The following is a 25356-nucleotide window of genomic DNA, read 5'->3' as shown; positions in this document are numbered from 1 at the left end:
ATCAGCAGCTGTGAATGCAGTTTAAAAAGCTACATTCAAGTTATATTATCAAGATGGTGGTATTTCAGTTGTATTTGTGTTCAGATTCAAAATACATACAGTTAGCAGTTATGTCCTTTATTGTCTCATTATCCCAAAACATTTTTAAGAACTATATTCTTTCTCATCATAAGCAGTCCATGTTTTTGAGTCTGCTGTTTGAAATTAACAAACTGCGTTTTCATTTTTTTTGGAAAGCAAATTCCATCAAAGCAACATTTCACCTGTGATGTTGCTGAACCAACATTTTGACATTCGATTGATACTGTGGTCAACAAAAACGTGAACCGTAACTTAAGCATACAATTCAGTTAAAAGTCGAGGTGTGGGGAAAACATCCTAAACTCTCCAAGGTGTTTGAAATGTTCACTGAGGCCCACTGAAAGAGCAGTGAACGAGTGTCGCTGTGAAGTAAGCTGTGGTTTTAGGACAGGTGTGTCAATTAGGGTCAACTTCTCCATAACTGAGTTAGAACAGCTGACCTCGACAGAAAACAGTGGGAGAGCAGTGGCTGGTGGTGTATAATATAACGTATAAAACTGAATATAAAACTCTGCATCACTGAGTGAAACACTGCAGAGGCTAGCTAGAGAGCCTTCTGCATGAAGGGTGAGTCTTGTTTCATGCACATGCATTGTATCTGCTATATTGAAACTAAAGCAGTATGGCCCGGTTACAACTGACACTTTTAAAATAGAACTGCTGCGGTAACTTGAAATGCAATTCATTGCACTGCATTGTACATTAAACCAGTAGTTAAGCGACCTGAAGCAGCACCACCCCTATATTTAACAGCACTCACGGTTTAACAAAGGCCATGTAAAGGATTTAAAACTTAAAGTTATGCAGCTAGCCAACCAGATTCTTTACAATACATATACCGTAACACATAATGAAAATGCAGGAGGGATGTCGAGGTATTTTGGCAGGATTACATCATCTAAAGAGATGATTTGAAGCCGGGTATTACTGTATAAGAGTATTCTGTGCCACGTAGAAAAGGAGAGAACTTGTACACTTCTCACATTTCTAACTGTAATAGACAAAGAGAAGGGAGATGTGATACCTTTTATAGGACTAACTAAACAATAATTAATCACAAGCTTTCATGCCATTTAACAGTAGATCTCTTTAAACCCATGCATGCTACATAAAAAAAAAAAGTTCAACTCCTTTAACCATGTGAAACACAGCATTCGTTTAAAAAAAGGTACCGCATATTATTGTCATCATTTCTAAAATTGTCAGGCAGCGTGTCGTGTTGATTGCTAAAGGCGCTGTCCTTTCAGCACCACAGTCTGTCCTCTTCTCAGTGGCTGAGATGACAATGTGGATTAGTACCAGTTTAGAGAAGGTTAATTCCCTCAACACAATATAATGTACAACTCTCCTTTATTCAACCTTAAAGGGAAAACAAGTGTTGTACATCTAGAATAGCAATGTCCTGTTATGACCTGCCTTGGTTTCACATGTCTAACTGGCTAAAAGCAAAACGAATGTGTAGGCCTGCAGTACTCAAAAATGACAGAACAACTGTGATAATACGACAGGTAACCTAGCTATGTCACATAGATTACAGCATATAAACAACAACTGAAAATATATCCATGCGCTGTTTATTTGTTAATGTAAAAAAACGTACCCGCTGCGCTTTAATTTTATGAAATGTTATTATAATATAAACAATAAAGATTCCAAAATTCCAAAATAAATATATCCTGGGCATCAATCATAAGCCGCAAACACGCCATGCACGTGTACTTATAATGTTAAAAGCCTTTAGTTCATGTATAAAATTGTGTATTGCTATAGAATTATGCATGACGATTTTTGTTCAAACAAGAAATTATTGAAGTGGAGTAATTAACACTTGTTGAATGCAGAACTGTGCTGCATAGAACATAATATTATATTTGTCAAAATTGCTAAAATAAAGTAGAATGTTAATAGTGACATATGACAGTGAACACCTCTGTAAAAACAAATAAATAAATAAATAAATAAATAAATAAATGACCTTTTTGCTGATTCGACAGTCTGTGGAATCTGTTCTGGTGCCCTCTTTGTAAAGTCGGGATGCTCGAGACGCTGTTGCCCATGACTTCACGGAAAGACGTTCCAGATGCGCGATCTCCTCTTCGACAGCTGCTCGTATCCCCCTCGCTCGCAGAATTGCGCTTTGTTTCTGTTCGCTGCTAATCCCTGCTTTCGTAATTATATCAGCGTAGTTCTCTGGTAGGTCCTTTTTTCCTCTTTCTCGTCCCTGTGTCTATTCCAGATATCCTCCCTTCAAACTTCACCACAACCTGTTCGAGCATCAGTGTTCTGAATGATGGAAAACCCAAACTATTACATATGCTCTTTTTTTTTTTTTTTCCAGTGCATGCAAACAGAGCAACACACACCGCAGACTCGCTTTATTTTCTCAATTAGGTATTTTCTAATTGCATTTTAAACACCTAAACTAAATCTCTGCTGCCACTCTCAGTATGACATATTACTTCATTAGCAGTTGTTACATCTTCAAGTACCCCATCCTACGGTCACTGTCTAAATTTAAGACTCGTTTTGCCTTTGACTCATATTGAGCCTTCTGATTGTGCTATCTCCTCTGCCTCTTACGTAGTCATTTTAGTTGCTATGGTGACAGTTCACTGTTAATTATTTAACCCAACCCGAGGCTCGTGAGCTTGCGACATCAGACAGAACAGGGCAATATAACCTTATACCCTCATTGTGACCAATTAGTGGTTATTAAATTTCCACCATGTTTGAGGTTAAAGATGCAATGTTCATCTGCCTTTACCCTATAAACAATTCCAATTTGAACTGGCTCCTTGAGCACATAGCCAAACACAGCATGTCCAATAGGTTGCCAGGAGACGCTGCTCATCCCATAATCTCACATCTCTCTCAAACATGATGCCATGCATTCAACAGTAAGAAATCATTTTCTGCTATGTGTATGACTTTTAATAGCTTATTCTTGTTAATTATTTTAAATGTAGTCTCCATATTTACAGTATATATTTAAACAAGGGCAACATAAGGCAAAGTTCAAATGTTCATCAGCAATTGAACCAGAGGAAGATTACATTTAAAACACGATTAAGGCGCCCTCTAGCGATTTTAAAAAATACAGAAGACCCTAGAGCTCCCTCCCTCCATTGGATTTCTGCAGTCTCACTTATCCATACAAATATTTTGACCAGCTCAAGAAACGTATGCATAACATGACTTTGATAGCATGATATGATTTCCACATGCTGGGATCTGGACTAATGGTGATTTTAAACAAATACCTTCAGGCATTCAGCTGCCAACAACAAAGCCAAGCATAATACTGTGGAATTAGCACATGCTGTGAAGGAAGACTGTCACTTTGGAGTACAGAGTGAAGCTACACTACTGTGAGACTGCAGGGAGTCAAGCACTTTGAAAAGGAGAGGAAGTCAATTGGTATAAAGCTCCAGTACATGGCTGCCTGGGCTGCATGCTGTTAAAGGCCCTCACCCTCTTCTTGCTTGTTTTCAAGTTCAGTTTACTACAATTTCGTCTCAAAAGGTTGTAGCAGATAAGAATGCACTATTATGATGCATACAAATCTGACTCATTTAAAACCTACCTACTGTAACTATGTCTGAATGTTGAGTGCCTTTTTCCAGTATGTGTACCTTCAACTTTGAATTAGAGCTGATTAAGGTATGATGATTTTGTTTTGATCTCTCCAAATAAGTTTTATAACTCTGGCACCAGATATAGAGTGATACATGGTAGGTCATGTTCACTTCCAGTTATTCAGTATCACAAAAGTTAAAAGTAACATTGAATTCTATTTTCAAGAGTGAAGGATTTACTGAAAATCAAAGACGATCTAACAAAGGAAAGAGATGAGCTACTGACTGAAGTAGTGAACTTAAGAGACGGTCTAACCCAGGCTACAGCAAAGCAACAAGAGATTGGAAAGAAGAAGTATCTGAGAATATGACCCAGGTAATACTGAACAAACCAAAACTGTACAGACCACTAAAAATGCAGTATATGCCTACCGTGTCACAATACTATACCACACAGCACTGCATACTTGAGCGATAATTTGTTTCTAAATCTTGTGTACAAGGAGACAAACATTACGAATTCTAATAAAGCCATGTCCGTTATTGTAGACTTTGTTTATCTCCATCAGCACACAGTTAATTTAAATGAGCTACTCTCCACTCAGATACTCAGATAACTCTTTTAACTTGCTGTTTTCTGCAGTAGTGGACTTTTTTTTTCAACTCAGACAAGATAAATTTTACTATATTAAAAAGAGTAGTGCATCTTGACATAACGTACTACAACTAAGCTTGGTTAATTGGTTGTGATAGCATATAATACAATATATTTTTTAGTTAGCCGTCTTGTTGTAGGATAGGGCTAGTGTTAACAGACAGCACAACCACGATGTTGTAACTAATAAATGGTGCATTCCCATTGTAAACTTTATTTTGCATAAGGGAGACACAATGGATTTTGTAATTGAATGTCTAATGTATGTCAGAAGCTCAAGGGTTCAATTTGTCTTTCTTTTTCTTTCTGCAGCTCCAGCAGGACATCCAGGTGAGCCAGAATGAATGCTCCCGTGAGGCTCGGAGAAAGGAAAAACTGGAAAAGGAGATAAAGCAGTTGCAAGCTGAACTGGACAGTAAACAGGCAGCGATCAAAACGCTGTTGACTCTGCACAGCCAGCGTGGCAAAGAGGAGCAGCAGAGGATGGAGCAACAGCTGCGGGAACAAAAGATACACTGGGAACCCGAGACCCTGGTCTTTCTGCGCACAGCACCTCCACGGGGTCCCAAGTAGTTCTGAAAAATAAAAACATTCTGAAAACCAAGCCAGCTGTATGACACATGGAATGGATTGTCATGGTGACTCACTGTGTTGCCACCTGCCTTCCCTAGAGTTGATTGATCCTCCAGACAAAGTGGGTAAGCCTGGCACTGTATCTGGTTATTGGAGATTACCTCATTTTAAAAATTGGGTATTTTAATTCACTCAAATGTAAATAAATTAATTGATTTAAGTTTTTCTAACATATTCTAAATGAAAGGGCTTCAAAGGAGCTAGAACAACTGCAGGTCAGAAACATCAAAATCCAACAGGAGAATGATCAGAATGGCATAAAGTTAGTCCAATTGGTCGAAGAGAATCGACAGCGGGCATCATATCTTAAGGTACGAATAGACTGTTGAAATATTAGTGTAAGAACTAAAATAAGAAACGGGGCAATGTTGTTTCAAAGTATAATGTCAGGGTAAGAAGTACTGTACATCAAACCTTTCACAGAGTCTATTATCTCCAGAAAATACATACTAAATATTGGTGCAATCGTAAATGGATGAGAATATTTTTTATGTACATGTACAGCCAACACTCGGATATGCGTTACCCAGATACATACCAGTCACATTTTACTGCCATTAGATATATGTAACAAATTAATTCACTTACCCGTCACACGCGATTTCCCTACTCCGTCACCAGTTTTCTGATATGAAGCCCATCTCTTCAGTCTTCAGTCTGTCTTATATTGTGCACACAGTGCTTCCTCAAGTTTCACCTCACAAAAATGCAGCCAAAACAAAACGAACGAGACAAGCTAGGGTAATGTAACAGTTAATCATTAAACAGTTTTAGATACCGTGGTGCATTTTTTAAAATCTGTGATCTTTTTGCATTTTTTTTTTCCACTTTGGTTACGGTTTTAATTGTGTAAACTGTGTTGTGGTTTTTTTTTTAATTTTGGTTTTGCTAATTGGCATTGCATTTTACGTTTTACGCAGTTCTGTGCATGGGCAACATTTTGATTTAATTTTCCTGTTAGGTTGTTAATGGTAAATTTCACATACCGCTACAACACGTACAGGATTTAAAAGTATGTATTGTATTACAGTTAACGTGTAGTGTCTTTAGATTTGGCAAGTGATATTTTCTAAATCATAGCATTCTGAATTAAAATACTACTTCTGTTAAAAATATAGTACTGTCCCAACAAAACCAATACAGTACATCTACATGGAAGCCTACTTATTTTAAAACACAGTCCTTTCAGATATGTATTTTTGATATTGCATCTTTTTCAGGGAACATACAAAAGATGCGGGCCACAATGAAATAATCAGATATGCGTCACATGCGTTTAACCATGACTGAAGTCAACATTTTATAGGGTCGGATATGTGAGTGCTGACTGTATACCTTTCATTGTATAAAATTGCATTGTAGTACGTGTAAATAAATAGTACATTTTATTCCACTGCAACAGTTGTCATGTCCACTAGGGGGCAGTAGAAGGACACGGGAGCACTGACAGACAAAATGCTCAATATTATTTAGTTTTCCTTAGCACAATTTTATTCAAAAGCAGGTGCATAGGACTTAATCTACCATCTGTGCTGTCATGATCAAAGGGGGAAAAAATTAAACTCTGTATTAGTAAAATTAATTTAGCTAAACTGAATCACAATAAAAATCACTGATTTGTTCGTGTTGATCCAGGATGTATCTCTTCGTTTAAAATTGGTGAACTGTTTGCAATTGCATTTTGGGTTTGCACCTCATTCAGGTTAAAATTCATCATAAGAAGTTCATAACGCCTGTTTTTAAAATGTATACTACGAGTCTAGTCTATAAACAAACAAAAACAAGTTCAGGTTTCTTAGTAGTTCAGGATTCTATTATACAAGTATAATAGTTTGAAGCAGGGACTTGCAATGCTGCTATGTAGTTTGCAGCTTATATTTAGTGTATCATATTCTGTTGTTTGTGGAGCAGCTGGCTTGCAGAGATGCAAAGGAATTACTGAAAAATAACAGGACTGACATGAAATCCCTTCTCTACTGAAATCTCACTGTCAGTACAAAATTTACAGTGCAAAAATACATCTAATTACTCCATTCATTAAAATTACAATTGTGACATCTGTCAAAGTTTTGTTGGTTTTTAAAGATTTCATAATACATCCTGGAGGTTATGCCAGATTATGTACTATGGATTGTGGATTTACATATAATAGGCACATGTGTTTTACATTAACAATAATGGTAATACAAAATAATTAGTATACTCATTGGATTTGAAAGGGCAGAGGCATTACATGTAGAACGTTTTTACTTGTAATGCACACAAGTAAAGGGTTATGGTTAGGGTTTGTAGACTAAGCATACAGAATTAGAATGAAACAGTAACACAACAAAGTACTGCAGCAGTAGTGAAGCGAAAGTACTGTGTTGACTTGTGTACTTGCAGCTCAATTGAATAGAAGAAACACAAAAATGAATCGCACTGTACAACACAGACAAACAAATAAACAAACAAACAACACCTATATCCTGTTGTACCTTTGATTGCAAAAAAAAAATAAATGTCTGGGGAAAAAAAAAACAAAAAACAATTAGCTTACACAAACATACCATTATTTTCAAACAGATGAAAGAAGAGGAGGTGACTCACATGCGAAACGAGATATCCAAACTGACCAAGATGAGAGAGGGCACCCAAAGGAGGTTACGCCAGATAGAAGATCAGAAATTAGATGTGGAACAGCTAAGGGACATGCTGAAAAACCAAATCACTGGGCTGGAGAGAGGCAAGGAGAGCTGTATTTATTTCATACCGCTTTCCCACCAAAACTCTGATAAGACTGTCATTTATCTGAACCAGTTTCCCCTTTGAAACTGCTTAAAATTAACAAAGACATGTTCAAATGAACACAGAGGGGTATATTTAATTGATCTGAGCAGCATCAAACCTAAATATCATTGCTGTTTAGATCATTCAAATAGGGCTCTTTGGATTCCAAGGCTGTGCAATTCAAACATCAAAGAAGTGCATGGGAACCCTTGACTGTTTAAAGTCTGTTAACATTAGTAAATGCTGGTAAGGGTCCTCTAATGATTGAAATGATGACAAGCGATTTGTCTCTGGGCTAAAAAAAAAAAAAAAATCTCTTTAAAGCATGCTTCATTTTTTTAGAATTGGAGTCCAAGAAGAAACAAGCAGAGACTGATAAGAAAGCAATAGAAGAACTGGTGCAAGAAAGAGACCTCTTAAACAAAGTAGGCTTGTGGAATTTGTCTTTTTAGATACCAGTAGATGTATCTTTACAATACTGCACATTTACTAAAATTCCTTTTTAAGTACTATAGTTTATGTTTCTGTTATAATATGAACTTGACCCTGCAATATTTCTATTTTTTATTTATTTTTACCTTATTCACTATTCACAGATCACAGTCACGAGTGCTCTGAAAAGATATGTGTAGTGGTTTCAAAACAATAACACACGGAATACAAAATAAGTAGATCAGAATAATTATAGTACCCTACAGTTCATTACGCAGAATACTACAGTGGTGCAGTGGCCATTGATGCGCTCCCTGCACATTCCCAGCCAAGATAAACAACTTGGCACAAGCAGATGTGCATTTACCAGGTGATCCGCTGGGGATCCTTCACAACATTATTTTATTAATGAGCAGTCTGTATCCTACATGCCCCCTCCAACTACCCATCTATTTTCTTAATACTGCTGTTTTTATAAAATTACACTACAGGATAATTAAGTGGTAGCCACATATGGTGGGACTTGCCTGGTGAAATATAAATGAGGGATTTGTCCTTCCAAATTTATTTTTAACTGATCATCGATGAATACAAAATGAAGTTCAACAATTCTTGGAAACCTTCTGTTTTTAGAGTGTACACAGCGACATGCACTGAGCTGTCCCCAGAGCAAGGCACTCAGCGGAGCTTTTTGAAAAATACGGTTGCATGCAAAAAACTTACAGAAAATCAGGCCCCTTAGATGTACACAAAAATCCCCTCCCTGTGCCAGTGTTTGGACTTTCCCTGATAAATAGTCCTGAGACTGAGATTCACAATAGTTATCAATTACAAGACAAAGCTTTTACAGTGCTACTTGTCTGAAACATATTGGTAACTCATTTAAACAGCTATCCTTAGCAGCTAGTGCATAGCTGAGCAACATTTACACTGCTCTTCAATGAGGTTTCATAATGAGACACATCCTGTCAAGATATCCTTCTAATGATAACCAAAATGGTCCTCAAAAACAAAGTCATTACTAAACAAGTGAATTAGCAAGGGCTACCCAAAACACTGTAATAATGAATTAGCCCAGTTTAAGTTATTTTAAGGGTGCCCTATTGAAAAGTGTCTGCAGCAATTAATATGTTGTGAAGAACCTTAATCAAGTGAAAAATGTAGAAAATGTGTTTTTGTAAATCTTTTTGAGGGAAATGCTTATGTGCAGACAAGTGTGATACAGTACAGTATTTGGGTCCTGTGCCATATATATATATATATATATATATATAATATATATATATAAATGGGGGAGGGGGTGGGGTGCTCCACTGGACACATAACAACACACATCTGACTAAAATACAAAATAAAATAACTCCAGCAAAAATGTTACTTTCCGTGAATTAACCATGCATAAAGCACCAAGTAATCAACGCTATATCTAAATAAAAAAGGAACATTCCATCTCGTGGATCATTTTAATTAGCAATTTTTTAACTATAAATAGCCTGGCTAAACGGTGGTCGGGAGTTCAGTTTGAAGCAACAGCCGAGCAAACCATGTGCGAGAAGGAGAGCAGGTCGGGTGAGGGGAAGAGGGAATGGGCTCGCCCCAGGATCGGCTGCTGGAGCCAGGCTGAAGTGAAGCTGAAGCATCTCATCTCCCAAAGAAAGGCACGTAATAGGCCTAATTACAATATATATATATATATATATATATATATATATATATATATATATATATATATATTATATATATATATATATATATATATATATATATATAAATATACACACACACACACACACACACACGCAATGTATATCACTATCTACAGACAAAAGTAATTATCTTTATTGATTTCTAGCGCAAAAACATCTAGCCACTCTTCTGGAGTAAGCAAGTCCCAAACCAACCATAAAGTGGCACAAAGTGCCTCCCCTGAGCGGATAGACCATACGTGAGGTGTCTAAAAATACCTCTGTTGTGTTTTTGAGCACAGCTTTGATAAAGTAGCCATACCAAAGTGTTAGAAAGTATTTAGTATAGAGTTTATGGATTTCCTCATGGAGAATATTGCCTTTCCTTCATGGGCTTTCTTCTTATTCAAGGTGTAGCCGTGCATTTAAAAATGAGTGTTGGGTGAAGTCAAATCTATTCATGAAGTGAGTAGTAAATAAGATCAATAATTGGAAAATTGCCAGTGTTGCGTGAGCCCATAGTGCTTGGGTACAGCCTAGAGCCATAGCTGCAGTGTTTAATGTCATTTCACTTTGGCATTGAGTCAGAGGAAGCTCCAAATGAGATTATGTCTCCATTTAAAGAAGAAAAAAACAACATATTTTCAATTAAGGCTTTATTTTAAAACATTGTAACATGGAAAACCAAACAATTTTAAGGGCATTGATCCATCTCTTCCTAAAACATAATTTAGACAGAGAATACTGTATATCCTGAATATTAGGCTATACGCTGTATTTAATGGTTTAGTTTTACTGCCCATAATTTCAAGTTAATTAAACTTCTTTGACTCTTTTGATAATGACAGTAATTAATTTTTTTTTCCCTAGAAAGAGAGACTGGTTACTTTCTCGTTGTGACGATTTAAATCTAAAAGACCTCTTAAAGATCGGACAAGCTATGTTCACAGTCCTTTGTTTTATTTTTTATTTTTATTTTTATTTTTAATTTTGTTTAACATTTTCAGAGAATTTGTCAGTGTTTTAAAAAAATGAGTGCAAATAATTAATTCCACAGTTTTATGGGTAAATATCAGGGTTACTAATGAGGGACAAGAGGATTATTAGAGAAAAAGGGGATTAAATAAGGGCAAACTGAAGGTAAAATCAGTTTAAAGCCGTGGAACAGTAAAAGCCAGTATCACAGTATATACACAAAATAAGACTGGTAAAAAGCCTTGTAAACACCAAGTGTTACTGTGCATAATCACCACTGTAAACTTTTATCTGGATGCCAAGAAATAGTCATCATGAAAACCAGGGTGAGAGAGAGATTTATGGAAAGCATTGGCTTTGAGTGCCATTGAAGTAGAACCTCTACGGCATCCCACTCTGGCAAGCCCATCCAACACTTGTTGTTTAGTGAATTTGAAATGCAACTAACAGGGACAGAATGGAGACAATTGGAAAACGAAGTATGAAAAATATTGCCTTTAAAAGGTCATCCCTCTCTTGACTGAGCATTAAAGAAAAACTACTTCCAGTTGCTTAGCAGCCGTTTCAATTAATTTCCCAGATATGCTCTGTCAGCTTCTCCAGTATTTAGCCATTGTCAGCATATTAGGATATGCCAGGGTATCAATAGCTCCTTGGGAAAATGGTGACAAATATGGGCTTGTCTACTGACCTGACACAAAGCTGTCATATCATCCTTAGACGATCCTTTTGCTGTCTAATTTTCAGTGTACTACCTTCATTCTGTCACATTCCTTTAGCGTCATCCACTCTCATTCCGATGGCAGCTTTGAAGCTTCACTGCTGTACCTACTCAATTATTCTGCAGCAAGGTTACCCCACAGGTTGAAATGATACTAGTCACACCATATTGTAGCATGGCAGCCTTCTACTCAAACAATTGTGTTTTGACTGATAGCTGGAAAGATTTGGGGTATTTTTGTTTTCTTAAATCAGTTGAAGAGAACATCACTCTACATCCCTGAAAAAAAAAAAAAAACCCTGATTTAATTCGGTGCTCTTAACTTTTAACTAGCTATTGCATACTGCATGAGATGTTTTTCTTTGTAAAATATGAGTACTGTATATTTTAATATCTCATTTACAAGCGTTATCTGTCAGCAGTAACAGGTACAAACATGAAGTCAACACAATACAGATATTCTATTAAAAACACTCTTGAGTTGTTCCCTAAACTTGGGGGGACCAGGAGTTACACGCCAGCGTTAAGCCTAGAAAGAGACAGATTTATGACAGGAAGCCCCTATCATAAATCTGAGTTCGATACACTACCGGTGTTACACTTTGAATAAGGATGAAACTCCCTATATTAATAGCAATACAGGATTAACCACTGACTAGATCAGTTGTCCTCAAATTTGTTCCCGCGAAGCCAGACCATCGTGTCCTCGGCAGCTGTTCTTAAATTACACCGTGTAACAATTTTTTTTTTTTTTTTTGTTCCTGGGTAGTAAGTGTTATTTCCTAATTGCTTATGCCTCAAAAGTATAGAAAATGGCTATTATTCCCCACAAACTTTGCTTTTGTGACCAGGACAGTGATATTTCAAAATATCACTATTTCCAATGGGAAAATGGGCAAATGTCTTTTCGTTCACATAAAGTCAGAAAAAAACAACATATGAATCCAAATTAACATGTATTTATACTAAAGTAATGCAAAAATGACTACAAATGATTTATAAGTGAGTAGTTTTTCCAGATTTACGATTATAGTGATATTAAATCTCGAAATATCACTGTTTTGTAGTCATTTTTGTATTACTTTAGTATAAATACATGTTAATTTGTTCACTGACTTTATGTGAAGAAAAGACAAAGTTTGGAAATGTGATATTTTGGACTGTCCTGGTCACAAAAGCAAAGTTTGTGGGGAATAATAGCCATTTTCTATACTTTTGAGGCATAAGCAATTAGGAAATAACACACTACCCAGGAACAAAAATTGTGTTACATAGTGTTATGTATGGGTCGTGAACACTTTTCTATCGGGTCGTACCGTGGGAAAATAAAGAAAGCTTTAAACACGTTTTCCAACAAAAGCGCCACAGCAGTCTGTTGACAACGCTACTCGCTTATGCTCTGCTTATAAGTATGCAACATTTTTTTTTCCCGAATTGCTTTTACTATACGATCAACCAATTGATTAGCTGCATTGTCTCTAACGTAACCCAACCATAAATTAGCTAGGTGGGACATAAACTGTGTCTGTTTCAGGCGCAGGTACTGACAGTAAGTTTAACCAATAGGAGAGTCAAATATCTGCCAAATTTTACTCATCTGTCCAATCATAAGCACACACACACACACACACACACACACACACACACACACACACACACGTGTCGCGAGAAGGCAGTGTGTAAGATAAGATCCAATGCAATAGTCAGCGTGCCCGCAAACAGCCAAGTAAGATCAATTTATGCCCGTGCCAAAATTACTTTGAGGACCGCTGCACTATATGAATGAGAAATCTGTCAGGAACTGTAGCTGTTACATTCTCTGGCAAGAATGTAAGAAATCTTTTATTCATAGCTAGGCTCTCACTGTTTTGTCATATTCTTCATTGCAGGGTTCATCTAGCTGGAACACCACTACCTAATAGAAATATGTTCTGAGAGAATCATTAATTAATAGCATGTATATTCACTCACAGCCACTGCTTACTTAATGCTTGAGCTTTTAGTGAAGATATAGTTCAGTTTTAATCTGGATGCCCCCACTCTCCCTGTCAACAAAAAAGGATTTACACCCCATTTACAACTTTCGAAACCATTTTTAATTTTCCAAACTTCTGTGTTCAGCATATGTTCATATGTGGACTATGTTAATTTAAACATCAACTTGTATACAGTATATGCATGTATACTGATATGTTATATGCAGTTGATGATTAGCAATTATTATTGCCACCTATCCGTCACCTTCATTTTTTTTTGATCTGAAGGGAAATGGTCAGTTTTTGAAAAAAAAGTTAAGCGTTGCTTCCAGCATTGTAACAGCAGGTTTCACCTCTTGCAGAGGGGCAGGATGTTGGCTGACAAGAAACTGGTGAAAATGTAACAGTATTGATAAATGTTAGCACAGTAGAAGCTTGATAATGAGGTTTTTTTTTTTGGTGTCTCTTACATAGTTTATTTCCTATGAACTAGAAAGGTGTTACCAGTACTGGCTATCACAATAACCTTATACAATATAAGTAAGGATCACATGAAGTTGCTGATGGTGCTGAAAGTGAATTCAGTAGCAGCTACTAATAGCTATTATGTAGATAGTACAGTACATGCACTACCGTTTTCCAGATTTAAGGCTTCACTTATTGCAAAAGCAGTAGCACGCTCTTTTTCTACTACAGTCTTGTGGTTGTATTATAGAAATGTACTGTATCTGCAACAACGAAAACTTAGAACACAGAAGTGGATTTTTTTTTTATAGGGCAATGTAGATTCTCAAAACCTAGAGGGCAAGATTCTCAAACAATGCTACTTTAAATTAAAAACAAATAAGTAAATATATCTGAATGGGTAGATGCCAATTTTAATTATAAATAAATAAATACATAAATAAAAATAGTTCAAACCCATAAATAAAACATCTTATTCTGGCTTGGAATTTTTCTTTTGTAAAACAAAACCAAAAAAAATATATCTGTATATCTAATTGGTTTCTCAATAATCATTTTTGCTTTTTTAATGAATGCCATACAAAACCCCAATCATACAAAACATGACCATGGATAATGACAACAGTTTCTTTGGTTTCTTCGGGTTCCCATCATAGATGTTTTGCTGATTATTACAGGGCAACGAACCAACATTGATTCTGACAAAATCTTATTACTTGCTTCAGTGGTTGCCTTGATGGGTTCGTTATTGAATAATACAATCTTGCTTTAAGGACACTAATGAATTTCCCCTGTAGGGATTAAAACATGTAGGAACTCTTTCTTAGCACAGTGCACTGTCTGCTGTCTTTTGTCCTGCTTTAGTTGATTGTGGTTTCCTGGTTAAGATGGGTAAATGTAAAGGTTCATATCAATACTAATTCATAATTTATTACAGTGGTGACTAGTTGAAAAGAAGAACATGCTGTTAACATTACAATATGCTTAGTGAGAAAAAACCCACCCACTTCTTTCATACTATGCAGAAGAAACAATGGTTCCTCATAGTTTTGTTTAGTAAATAAACAACATGGGGATGTAGTGACACATTTTTGCTCACTGAAATATCAGTTACCAGTAAATACATTATGTGTGGACTTCATTGTGTTAAAATGTCAACAAACCCATAATAGTGGAGCATTATGGGGTATTCTGGGAGTAAAGCCAGCTTAGATGTACCTGACCTGTATGTAGATGAAAAACTTCAGCCTGCAGTTATTATCAATGTGACACATTTCACCAGTCTTTCAACCAACTATATCCAAATAGAAAGGGTCAAATGAACTGTCCATGTACAATTATAGCCATTATGCTTATGAGTTTTCAAAGTAAGAAAGTGCCATGGTATGTATTCTCCCTGCAGAGAAAAAAAAATGCTCTCCTCCTTTGCTCCTATAAAGCACATTAGGCCACATGTATTTTCTTTCTCTAGGCTGAGCTGCAGATGAAACAACAGGCTCAGGAGACTAAGCAGTTCATTGACAATCAGGAGGTAGAGGAGAGAAAGCTGCTCAAGATCATCGCTGATGCTGATACTGAAAGACTCAGACAGAAGAAGGAATTGGATCAGGTACAGAAATGGGTTCCTGTTTCAATTAGCTCACTGTTTACAGGAAGACAAAAGAGCACAGCTTGGTTTGATTCCAAGTTCATTAAACTCAAAGGGCAAGCTTGCCTTCAGATGAATCAGGGATCATTTGCCTCTTAAAAGTTGCATACACATTCAATTGATTTCTTCAAGACACGTAACTTTAACTGGGACCATATTCATTAAGCATTTTCTGCGAGCTTACCTTATTTTGATTATTATGAATCTGTTTTGGTCCAAATAATTCAGTTGTAGTTAGATCCACTGTCCTGTAACATATTTGGAAAGCAGTGGTGTAGCTTGATGGGTTAACAAGATTGCATAGTAGTGTGGTGATTTTAATGTCAAGTCACAGCAATTCTCTGATATTAAGATAATGTTCTTGGCATTATCCCCTGCCATGCAACTAAAAAGTAGTAGGTCTTTTAAATGATCACTGCGGTTTTCAGCTCATTGATATGGTGGATCATCAGAACAGGTCATACTTAAATGCCTATAACACTGGCTAGGTCACTTATACACCATTAGTTTAGGGCATAAATTGATAACAGCATGAAGAGATTCTGTCAGTAGGGTAATGAGGCAGCTGGAGCCTATAGATGTGGAGCTGTGCTACTGTCCAGTAAAGGTGCAAATGGCAATAGCAGTTTGAGAGCTTGGTTATGTTCTCTTTGTAGGCAATTAGTGAGCGGGACATTCTAGGCACACAGCTGGTGTGTCACAATGATAAGCTGGCCCTGCTGTACGAGAGGATTAAAATCCAGCAGTCCATGTTGAACAAAGGGGAGGTCCAGTATAACCAAATCGTCTGCTCAAGCTGGAGATCAAGAAGCTCAGATGAGAGAAGGGCATCTTGACCAAGACTGTGGCTAATGTGGAGGATCTCAGGTAACAATTTGCCTCTGCTGCTATACCTCATACATACAGCTTTGTTCAGTCATTTTAGTTCGCACATCAGTGTTTAAGTCTTGATGATTTTAAACCAGAATTACAATATTATTATTACCAAGTTTTCTGGTATGTGGATTTTACACTGTATTTCTATTAATAACCATCTAACACAGTTTCTAACATATTTTAACCACATTGTTTCTTAGATACTTGGTATTAAGTAAATGTTTGTGACACTTACAGTTTCCCAACTTAGTTAGAAATAAGAATGGTTAATATGTAATGACTGAGTTTTTAAAGTCCTGAAAAAGTGAATTTAGGGAAACATTCAATATAATAAACAGACACAACATTTATGTTTAAAATCTACTTTTTCTGATTTGACAAATATTTGTATTATTGTTATTATTGCCAAGAAAAAACTTTGATATGCAGATTGTCTATTGTATTATACTCATGACAAACTGTCTATCTTCCCCAGCAGGAGCTATATAATTGCTTTTTGGCTCATTTTTAGACTTTCTCCTAAATACCTACTGTAATTTAAAGGTATTTACATTAATCACACACGTGGACATTAAATCTGCAACCTCCCAATAGGATGGTGTTTTTGGGTAAAAGCACTGTGCTGAAACTAGCTAACTGTCCTAAAGTGACTCACTTTAGAGAATTTTGGAACCTTGCAGGAGATTTTCAGTTCAGTACTTACACAAAACTGCAAGTTCAGAAGTAGAGAATATAGCTGAGAGGGCTATGTGTGAAATCTTCACTTACACATCACTACAGTGGCTCAGACTTAGTGATATGCCACGTTCCTATTTTATTTCTGTTTCCTTTAGAAGATTAATTAAATTCTGCCCAATTAAAAGCATTTTGCAGGGAAACAGCAGTACATTTCACCTGCAATTACAATCTAAAACAACATATATATGCTAATATTAAATGGTACTGTTCCTAATTCCTTCCAAGCCTATGGCAGCTTTGAAGAATATCTGTTTATCAGAATATATGTGCTTTATTTGTTTATTTATGCATCTAATTTTTATTTCAAATCGAATCATTTCAATTGATTGCCAAACAGCATCCTCTTGTTCTTATATTTTCTTATAGTTTTTAAGTATAGGCTACTGTAAACCCCTTTTATTTGCATTGCGTAACTTTCAGATTTATGTTTTGTTATGTATATTTAATTGATAACTTCAGGGTCAGCTAACTAAGGTACTGTATTGTACTCAATGCCACAGTACTGCTTTTTTAATTCCTGGTTCACAGTACTGCATTTTTTAATCCCCTCAGAAAGTAAACGTGTAGCCCGGACAGAAAATAAAACCAATAATTAATGAATAAATAGATAAATAAACATTTTGTAGTGTTTTAGGTATTGTATTAGAATGCATGTTAGATTTTTTACGCAGTTTTAACTGTTAATTACAGTCATTTTGAAATATATGCTTGATTTTGTGCCCTGCCTTCCACTGAATTTTAATGCATAAAACCTGAATGGAAAAAAAAGGTAGTTTGTGAGGTTTTGCTTTTATAACTTTGTTTGTAAATTCCAGCATGACTGTGCTGCATCTTGCGGTTCTGTAGGAAGGCAACTAAGGAGAAAAGGTGTTATTTTTGTATTTGTGTGTTAAACTTATTTTAAAGTAATTCACCTATATCTGCCTATGTTCCTGTTTCACACACCATATATACACAGCACTGTTTTAGTTTCTTTAAATAAAATATTTGCAAAGAGATGTGCATTGAAACGCTTTAGTTATGTGTTTTCCTTATGTGCTTAAGGCTAATGAGATTTAATCTTGGTATCTGATTGTCCTTGGCACGAACACATTTAGGAAGAATTGTCTTTGTCAGCCTTTTCTTTGTGTTTACTATATTTCACACTCAGATGTAGCAAAATTTGCTATCCTGCAAAGAACATCTGCAAACCACCATGTGAGCCTTCAGGGTCAGCAAGTTGATTTTCCCTCCCTCACTTGTATTAACAACTTTAAATTACTTTCCTTAGGCCAGTGACCCGAGCACTTACGAGCTGATCTAAAAGATTCACACCTTACAGAAGAGACTGATTACAAAGACTGAGGAGGTGGTGGGAAAAGAGCTACTATTACAGGTAAACACTGTACTGAGTTACATCTGTCTGGTGCTATATGCAGTATAAGACTTGTTTCCCCTGGGGTTGTCTCAGCTTAGGAATCTGTAGTCTTTCTGGTTCTTTCAACCCCAGACAATTTGTCAATTACACATACTATACACCCAAGTTTAAAACTAAGTGCATTTTTTGTTTTTGTTTTTTAAGACAACAGAAACTTAGACTATGATTGGTGCATCCCAGGGTTGATGGTTTGTTTCTCAGTGTAGTTAGTTAGCAATTGTTTAATCATTGAGTTTTCAATGAGGCTTTGTGACAGGCTGGCTTGAGTGGTGATGTCAGACCCGGAAGAAACTCACAATACTGAGGTTGAAATGTGAATGCGCTTGCTTGCACTGGTTTATTTAAACAGAAAATAAAAGGTTGAACAGACAAAACATTGGCACGTTTAGCCAAAATAAATAGACAAACAAAACACTAAACAAGTATCTTGCTGGTGCTCCAGTATGGTAGCAGTTGTTATTATACTTGAAATTCTTTCTTTTTTTTTATTTAGTAGTTGCCAATTATTTTTAGGCTCAGCTCAATCACTACCACCCCTGCGTTGACTCAGGAGGGGTGAAGACGAACACACGCTATCCTCCAAAGCATGTGCCATCAGCTGACTGCTTCTTTTACACACTGCAGGCCCACCATGCAGCCACCTCTGAGCTGCAGCATTGGAGGACAATGCAGCTCTGGGCAGCTTACAAACAAGCCCGCAGGCGCTCGGCCAGACTACAAGGGTCGCTGGTGCGCGGTGAGCTGAGGACACCCTGGCCAATCTAAGCACTTCCCCCCAGCCAATTCTGTGCGCTGTCCCCTGGGAGCTCCAGTCCATGGTCAGCAGTGAAATAGCCTGGACTCGAATCGGCAGCGTCCAGGCTATAGGGCGCATCCTGCACTCCATGTGGAGTACCTTTACCAGATGCGCCACTCGGGAGCCCCAATTCTTATTTTAATCTCCTCTCCACACCCGTTTTCCACTCACAAACACACAACCCTGAGTGACTGAATTGTGCAACTATTTATACAGCTGTGCTAGGATTCAGTTACTAATTAATTGTTCACTTGAACCCCAGCACGTGAACTAATTTGTGCATTCACTGTGCTCACATATTAATACACATTTTATCTGCACGTGAAGTGCCTAAATACAACTATATATATACTATACAACTATATATTTTTACAACACTCGTGCTAAATATCCCACATTATATCCCATGCACCAATACATATATACACCAACACTAACATCACACGGAACAGATAACACATAATACACACATGGGCGGGGCACACTACCACAGGCTTTTAAAATGGTTAGTGCTTCTCGCATTATGCAGAGAGTTCCATAACAGTACTATGGCACTGTGCTTATAACGTTGTTCAAAGTATAGGAATTTTTTCTGTAAAATGAATATGCTATTCCTAAACTGCTACTCCTTTTGACATTAATGCTTCATCACGTGTCCTGTAAATAATAAACAACTGCAGCAATTACTGTAGCTAGAATAATAAAGACTCACTGTACTGAAGTTGTTGCAGACCAATTTCTTAATGATCTTGGGTTGATTTTCTTTTTCTTTTTTTTGCAGTACACAAACTACCTAGAATTGCTTAACCTAACACTTTAAGAAAACCAATTTTTTCATTGTCAGTCTTGATTTAAGATCTTCTAGAAGTGCTGTGGCTTGTTAAATGCGTCCCACTGATCTGTATTCCCTGGGGATGGGTTGTTTGTTCAAAATACTCAAGTAGGCAAGTAGGACAAGGTGTAAGATTAAAAATAAATCCTGTTCCATAATAGGATGGGAGTATTTTTGGGGGCTATATTGACTCCCCCCACCACTTCACCCCAGGGTATTTATTGCATCTGAATACTTAGTTACCATCCTCCCTCAAATGTCTTGATGCGACTCCCTATTACTCACCCACTCCCCCTGCGCCCTCTCTCCCAGCCTCCCACCCACCATCCCTCCTACCATGTTGGCCCAAGGTATTCTCAGATGTCATTTAAATATCTGATATGTCTGCCTGCCCCTAGTCCAGTGAACTGTATTAAAAAAAAATAAAAAAATAATAAACGTTTTACTTGTATTTGTATTTTTTTTGGCTTATACTGGTTAAGCTTTACATAAAATTCATCTGATTTCATACGAGTGACTAAATCACATTAAAAACAGATGGTAAATGGCATAATGAAAACCTTTGCAAGTCGTGCTTTTGAAAGTTACCCATACATACATACTGCTAAATAAGATCTGTAGATGGCGCCAGATAATCAGACTGCGGGAACTAAGAGTTGTTTTCTTGAGCACCAAATTAAATTTTAAAGTAAGTAGGCTATATGGCTTTTTTTCTCTCAACAAATTAAAAAAAAAAAAAAAAAAGCTGTAAAAACATTGAAAAGCCCCATATTTCTTTCTGTGATCCAGCAATTAATCAAATCTGACTAGAGGAACACATTGTTGTGTATGCATACTGGGGTTTTTTGTGTTGTTTTTTGTGCTATGTAGCCTTCAGCTAATTTAAAACTCTGACACAAATGTGAACAAAATGAAAACAAATCTAAATGTGTTCTGTAGATCTTGTAAGGGGTAAATTGCTTTTTTAGTTGTTAGATAAGTACTTTGTCCTAACTTTCAGCCTGTGTTGGGAAACTAAACACTTTCCATAGTTTCATTTGGTTCAGGGTGCACCTAGTTAGGTGTAATATAATATCTTTATCCAGGCCTCCCTATGGGTGCTACTAGTCTGACTGGAAATGGTTTTGGGTATGTTTAATTACAAGCAATGTAATATAAATCTGCTATGTACCTAAGGCCACAAAATAGCAAGAGAACCATAGAAAAACTAATAGGCTAACAAATGCTGTACAAGCACTCCCTCGTTTTATTAGGGGCGTCAGAGTCCAGAATAAATCCTCTATGCAACCCGCTTTTTCTTATTTTTGATATAAAAAGCAGCACACTGTTTTAATTCGTATTGTTCAACTGCACCTGCACACTGTTAACTACTTTGCCACAGTCTCCAATTAATTTCATAAGTCTTCTTCTTCTTTATCAAATAAACAAACCCGCTGCACTGAAATAATCCATTCTCAACATAAAAGGCCTGTTGCTAGGGAGCTGATGTCACTGCCTTGTGACATTTGCTAGTGCATTGTTGCCACATGTGAACACCTCATTGGCTAAAATAAAAACCACTTCAGCAAGTAGATATTTAACTTGTGTATATGATAACAGTACAATATTTGCTTTGTTTTTAATTGTTTTGTATATTGTTTGTACGAAATAAAACAAACAGTAATTTTAAGTGCCTATGTATATTGCACCTAAGGCATAGGCAGTTAGACATTAAAAATTGGGAGCCAACTTCAGGACTGCAATATATCCGAATCCGCAGTATAGCAAGGGGCGATATAACAAAGGGTGGGTGTATTTACTATAAAAAGGCTAATTAGAATACAAAGCGGATACTCACGACTTTTGCACTTATTAGAATTTTATGATAAGTTCTCAACTTGCTATTATCCATTTTCATTGTGTTTATTTTCTGGATTCAGTATTAGAGTGAACTGTATGTGCTGATTCAGACTTTTAAAAGGGTCATTAAGGCTTTGACCCAAGTGTTCATTCCACTCTCATGTTAATCACAGTCCTCCAACACTCACTTATAACAGTAAAGATCATGTAATGAGGAAAGCATCATCATCACCATTATGTGCCTGTAAGAGAAATTTATTGTTGAAGAAGGTGTTTTCAGTCCAAGAAGTGCCTTATCTGACTCCAGGCGATAGCATGTAAATGGATTATCGAGTCATAGAACAGATTTCAAGCACTGAACAGTTTACCTCTTACTGAATCTGCAGGCAATTGCATTATACCTCAAACAAAGACACTGTTCTGAGTGATGAATCATTTCGGATGCTGTCGAACAGAAGATTTATTTTAAAAATTAGGATACAATTGAAGGTAAGACCACTCTGGAGGCTGCTATCTTCTAGCAATTAAAACAACAGCACTGAGGGAGACTAGGAAGAAGCCCAGAAGGAAGCCATACTTGCCTCAAGGACTTACCTCCAAGTACTTTTTATTGATCTCACAATTCTGTTAAACCTAATCTGTTGTTTACAGACTGCTTGAAGTTCAATGTTTCTGATTTCTGATTCAATATAGTATAACAGAATAGAGCTATCTTTTGCCAACAGACCTGGCATATATTGGAGACCAGCGATTCGAGTCCGCATTTATATTAGATCTCTAGCTTCACATGCTTCATTAGGAAGCCGTTAATACACAACCTTGTAGCAACATCGTACCTCAAGCTAAACATTCCAGCAACTTTGTTAAAAGGTTGTGTGTCAGTGAGAACTAAGTTTTGTTTTATAACAAAATTACTAAGCCTAAGCCTCTAAATACTAACCCATATTCTTCATTCAGCCCTAGCTCCTGTCAGTGAATTAAAAAAATAAAAAATAAATAAAATATTGTATGACTCATCCTGATGTGGCAACCACCCCAGTCGGCCACAGTGTAGCTACACTAGTGATCATGAGCTACATTGGTAAATATTGAGTCGCCCTTTTTATTAATCACCATTTATTTCTACATCTTTTAGTTATTTAGGGACATAACATACCTAAATGTTTATTATTAAACGGATCTGAGATTAATTAAATAATAAGTACACACGTTTCGATATGAAAGCTGAACATTAATATCAGCAAAGAACAACAAAGTTACACGTTTTTAATTGAAAAAACAATTTTAGCCAACATTTTCACTAAAATAAAATAGTGTTGTCTGATTTTAAAATGCCACCTTTTGATATATTTGCTACTGCTTAATCTAATCAACATTATTACATTTTTTATAATGGTCTGATACTCTCTCTCTTTTTTTTGTTTTTAGGTTTTATCATCAGAGCTGAACATGTATGAGTCTCAAACGCAGGATTATAAATATGAGATTGAGAGATTGGCTCACGAGCTACAAAATGTCAAGAAGAAGTATCTCATTCAAAAACGCAAGGAGCAGCAGGAAAGGTGAGAGCGCTTTAACGCAAACTGAATTCTGTTCTTTGACTAACCTTATTGGTGTCTGGTTAGGGGTTACAAGGAGTTTATATAGTGTTTAATTCTTCCTGCTTAACTCTAGAACCGCCACGGTAGTCATTTTGACGGGTTTGGATTTAAAATGTAAACTAATCTGTGTTTGTGAATGCAATGTGTTTATGATTGCAGTGCGGTTGTGAATGCAATGTGTTTGTGAATGCAATGTATATGTGAATGCAATGTGTTTGTGAATGCAGTGAGGTTGTGAATGCAATGTGTTTATGATTGCAGTGCGGTTGTGAATACAATGTGTTTGTTAATGCAATGTGTTTGTGAATGCAATGTGTTTATGATTGCAGTGCGGTTGTGAATACAATGTGTTTGTGAATGCAATGTGTTTATGATTGCAGTGCGGTTGTGAATACAATGTGTTTGTGAATGCAATGTGTTTATGATTGCAGTGCGGTTGTGAATGCAATGTGTTTATGATTGCAGTGCGGTTGTGAATACAATGTGTTTGTGAATGCAATGTGTTTATGATTGCAGTGCAGTTGTGAATGCAATGTGTTTGTGAATGCAATGTATATGTGAATGCAATGTGTATGTGAATACAATGTGTTTGTAAATGCAATGTGTTTGTGAATGCAGTGCGGTTGTGAATGCAATGTATTTGTGAATGCAATGTGTTTGTGAATGCAGTGCGGTTGTAAATACAATGTGTTTGTGAATGCAATGTGTTTATGATTGCAGTGCGGTTGTGAATGCAATGTGTTTGTGAATGCAATGTATATGTGAATGCAATGTGTATGTGAATACAATGTGTTTGTAAATGCAATGTGTTTGTGAATGCAGTGCGGTTGTGAATGCAATGTGTTTGTGAATGCAATGTGTTTGTGAATGCAGTGCGGTTGTGAATGCAATGTGTTTGTGAATGCAATGTGTTTATGATTGCAGTGTGGTTGTGAATGCAATGTGTTTGTGAATACAATGTGTTTGTGAATGCAATGTGTTTATGATTGCAGTGCGGTTGTGAATGCAATGTGTTTGTGAATGCAGTGCAGTTGTGAATGCAATGTGTTTGTGAATACAATGTCTTTGTGAATGCAATGTGTTTGTGAATGCAGTGCGGTTGTGAATGCAATGTGTTTGTGAATGCAATGTGTTTATGATTGCAGTGTGGTTGTGAATGCAATTTGTATGTGAATGCAATGTGTTTGTGAATGCAGTGCAGTTGTCCTTTTTTCTTTCATTATTTTCTTGTTTTTTTTTAACGCACAGCCGCATTGCATTGGCAGTACGCAGATCCTTTTACATTTTAAATCTCATTAATCCCATGGCGGTTCTAGTGTTCAGGCACAACTCTGCTTAACCACAAGGTGCTGGAAGTGAAAAACTGGTGAGGGCAGCTAGAAAGGTAATGACTTTGCACCCTGTCCAAGTAAAACATTGCCTACTGAAAAATCATGCCTATAGTTCCTTTCCATATGGGTAAACTTGACAAGTAATTTTCTAAAAATACTGCAACTTATTGTAAAATAAATAATGCAGGTCCATTTAATATATTCTACTCATGACTTTATAATGAACTGTCACTGATGTAGGATTCTGAAATAATATTTTACAATTCCATTACAAAACAATGAGAGTCTGTAAAGAGGGATCATTCATTAGG

The 25356-nt window shown here is 36.6% G+C and overlaps 1 protein-coding gene and 1 pseudogene across 1 annotated transcript in view; one reads left to right on the top strand and one right to left on the bottom strand.

The window, feature by feature from the left end:
* Positions 1-2545, bottom strand: part of LOC121321718 (E3 ubiquitin-protein ligase NEURL1-like) — a 68051-nt gene extending 65506 nt beyond the window's left edge. Inside the window, exon 1 of the mRNA XM_041260800.1 lies at positions 2057-2545. Coding sequence (XP_041116734.1) covers positions 2057-2138 — 82 coding nt within the window. The 5' untranslated portion in view covers positions 2139-2545. The remainder of the gene's footprint in view (positions 1-2056) is intronic.
* Positions 2546-2958: 413 nt separating this feature from the next.
* LOC121321626 lies at positions 2959-23679 on the top strand (annotated as a pseudogene).
* The last annotated feature ends 1677 nt before the right edge of the window (positions 23680-25356 follow it).

This window comes from Polyodon spathula, chromosome 10 (genome assembly GCF_017654505.1).
Source record: "Polyodon spathula isolate WHYD16114869_AA chromosome 10, ASM1765450v1, whole genome shotgun sequence".
Lineage (NCBI taxonomy): Eukaryota > Metazoa > Chordata > Actinopteri > Acipenseriformes > Polyodontidae > Polyodon > Polyodon spathula.
The sequence above is the reverse complement of the archived record's forward strand: the minus strand, read 5'-3'. Positions and strand labels throughout refer to the sequence as shown.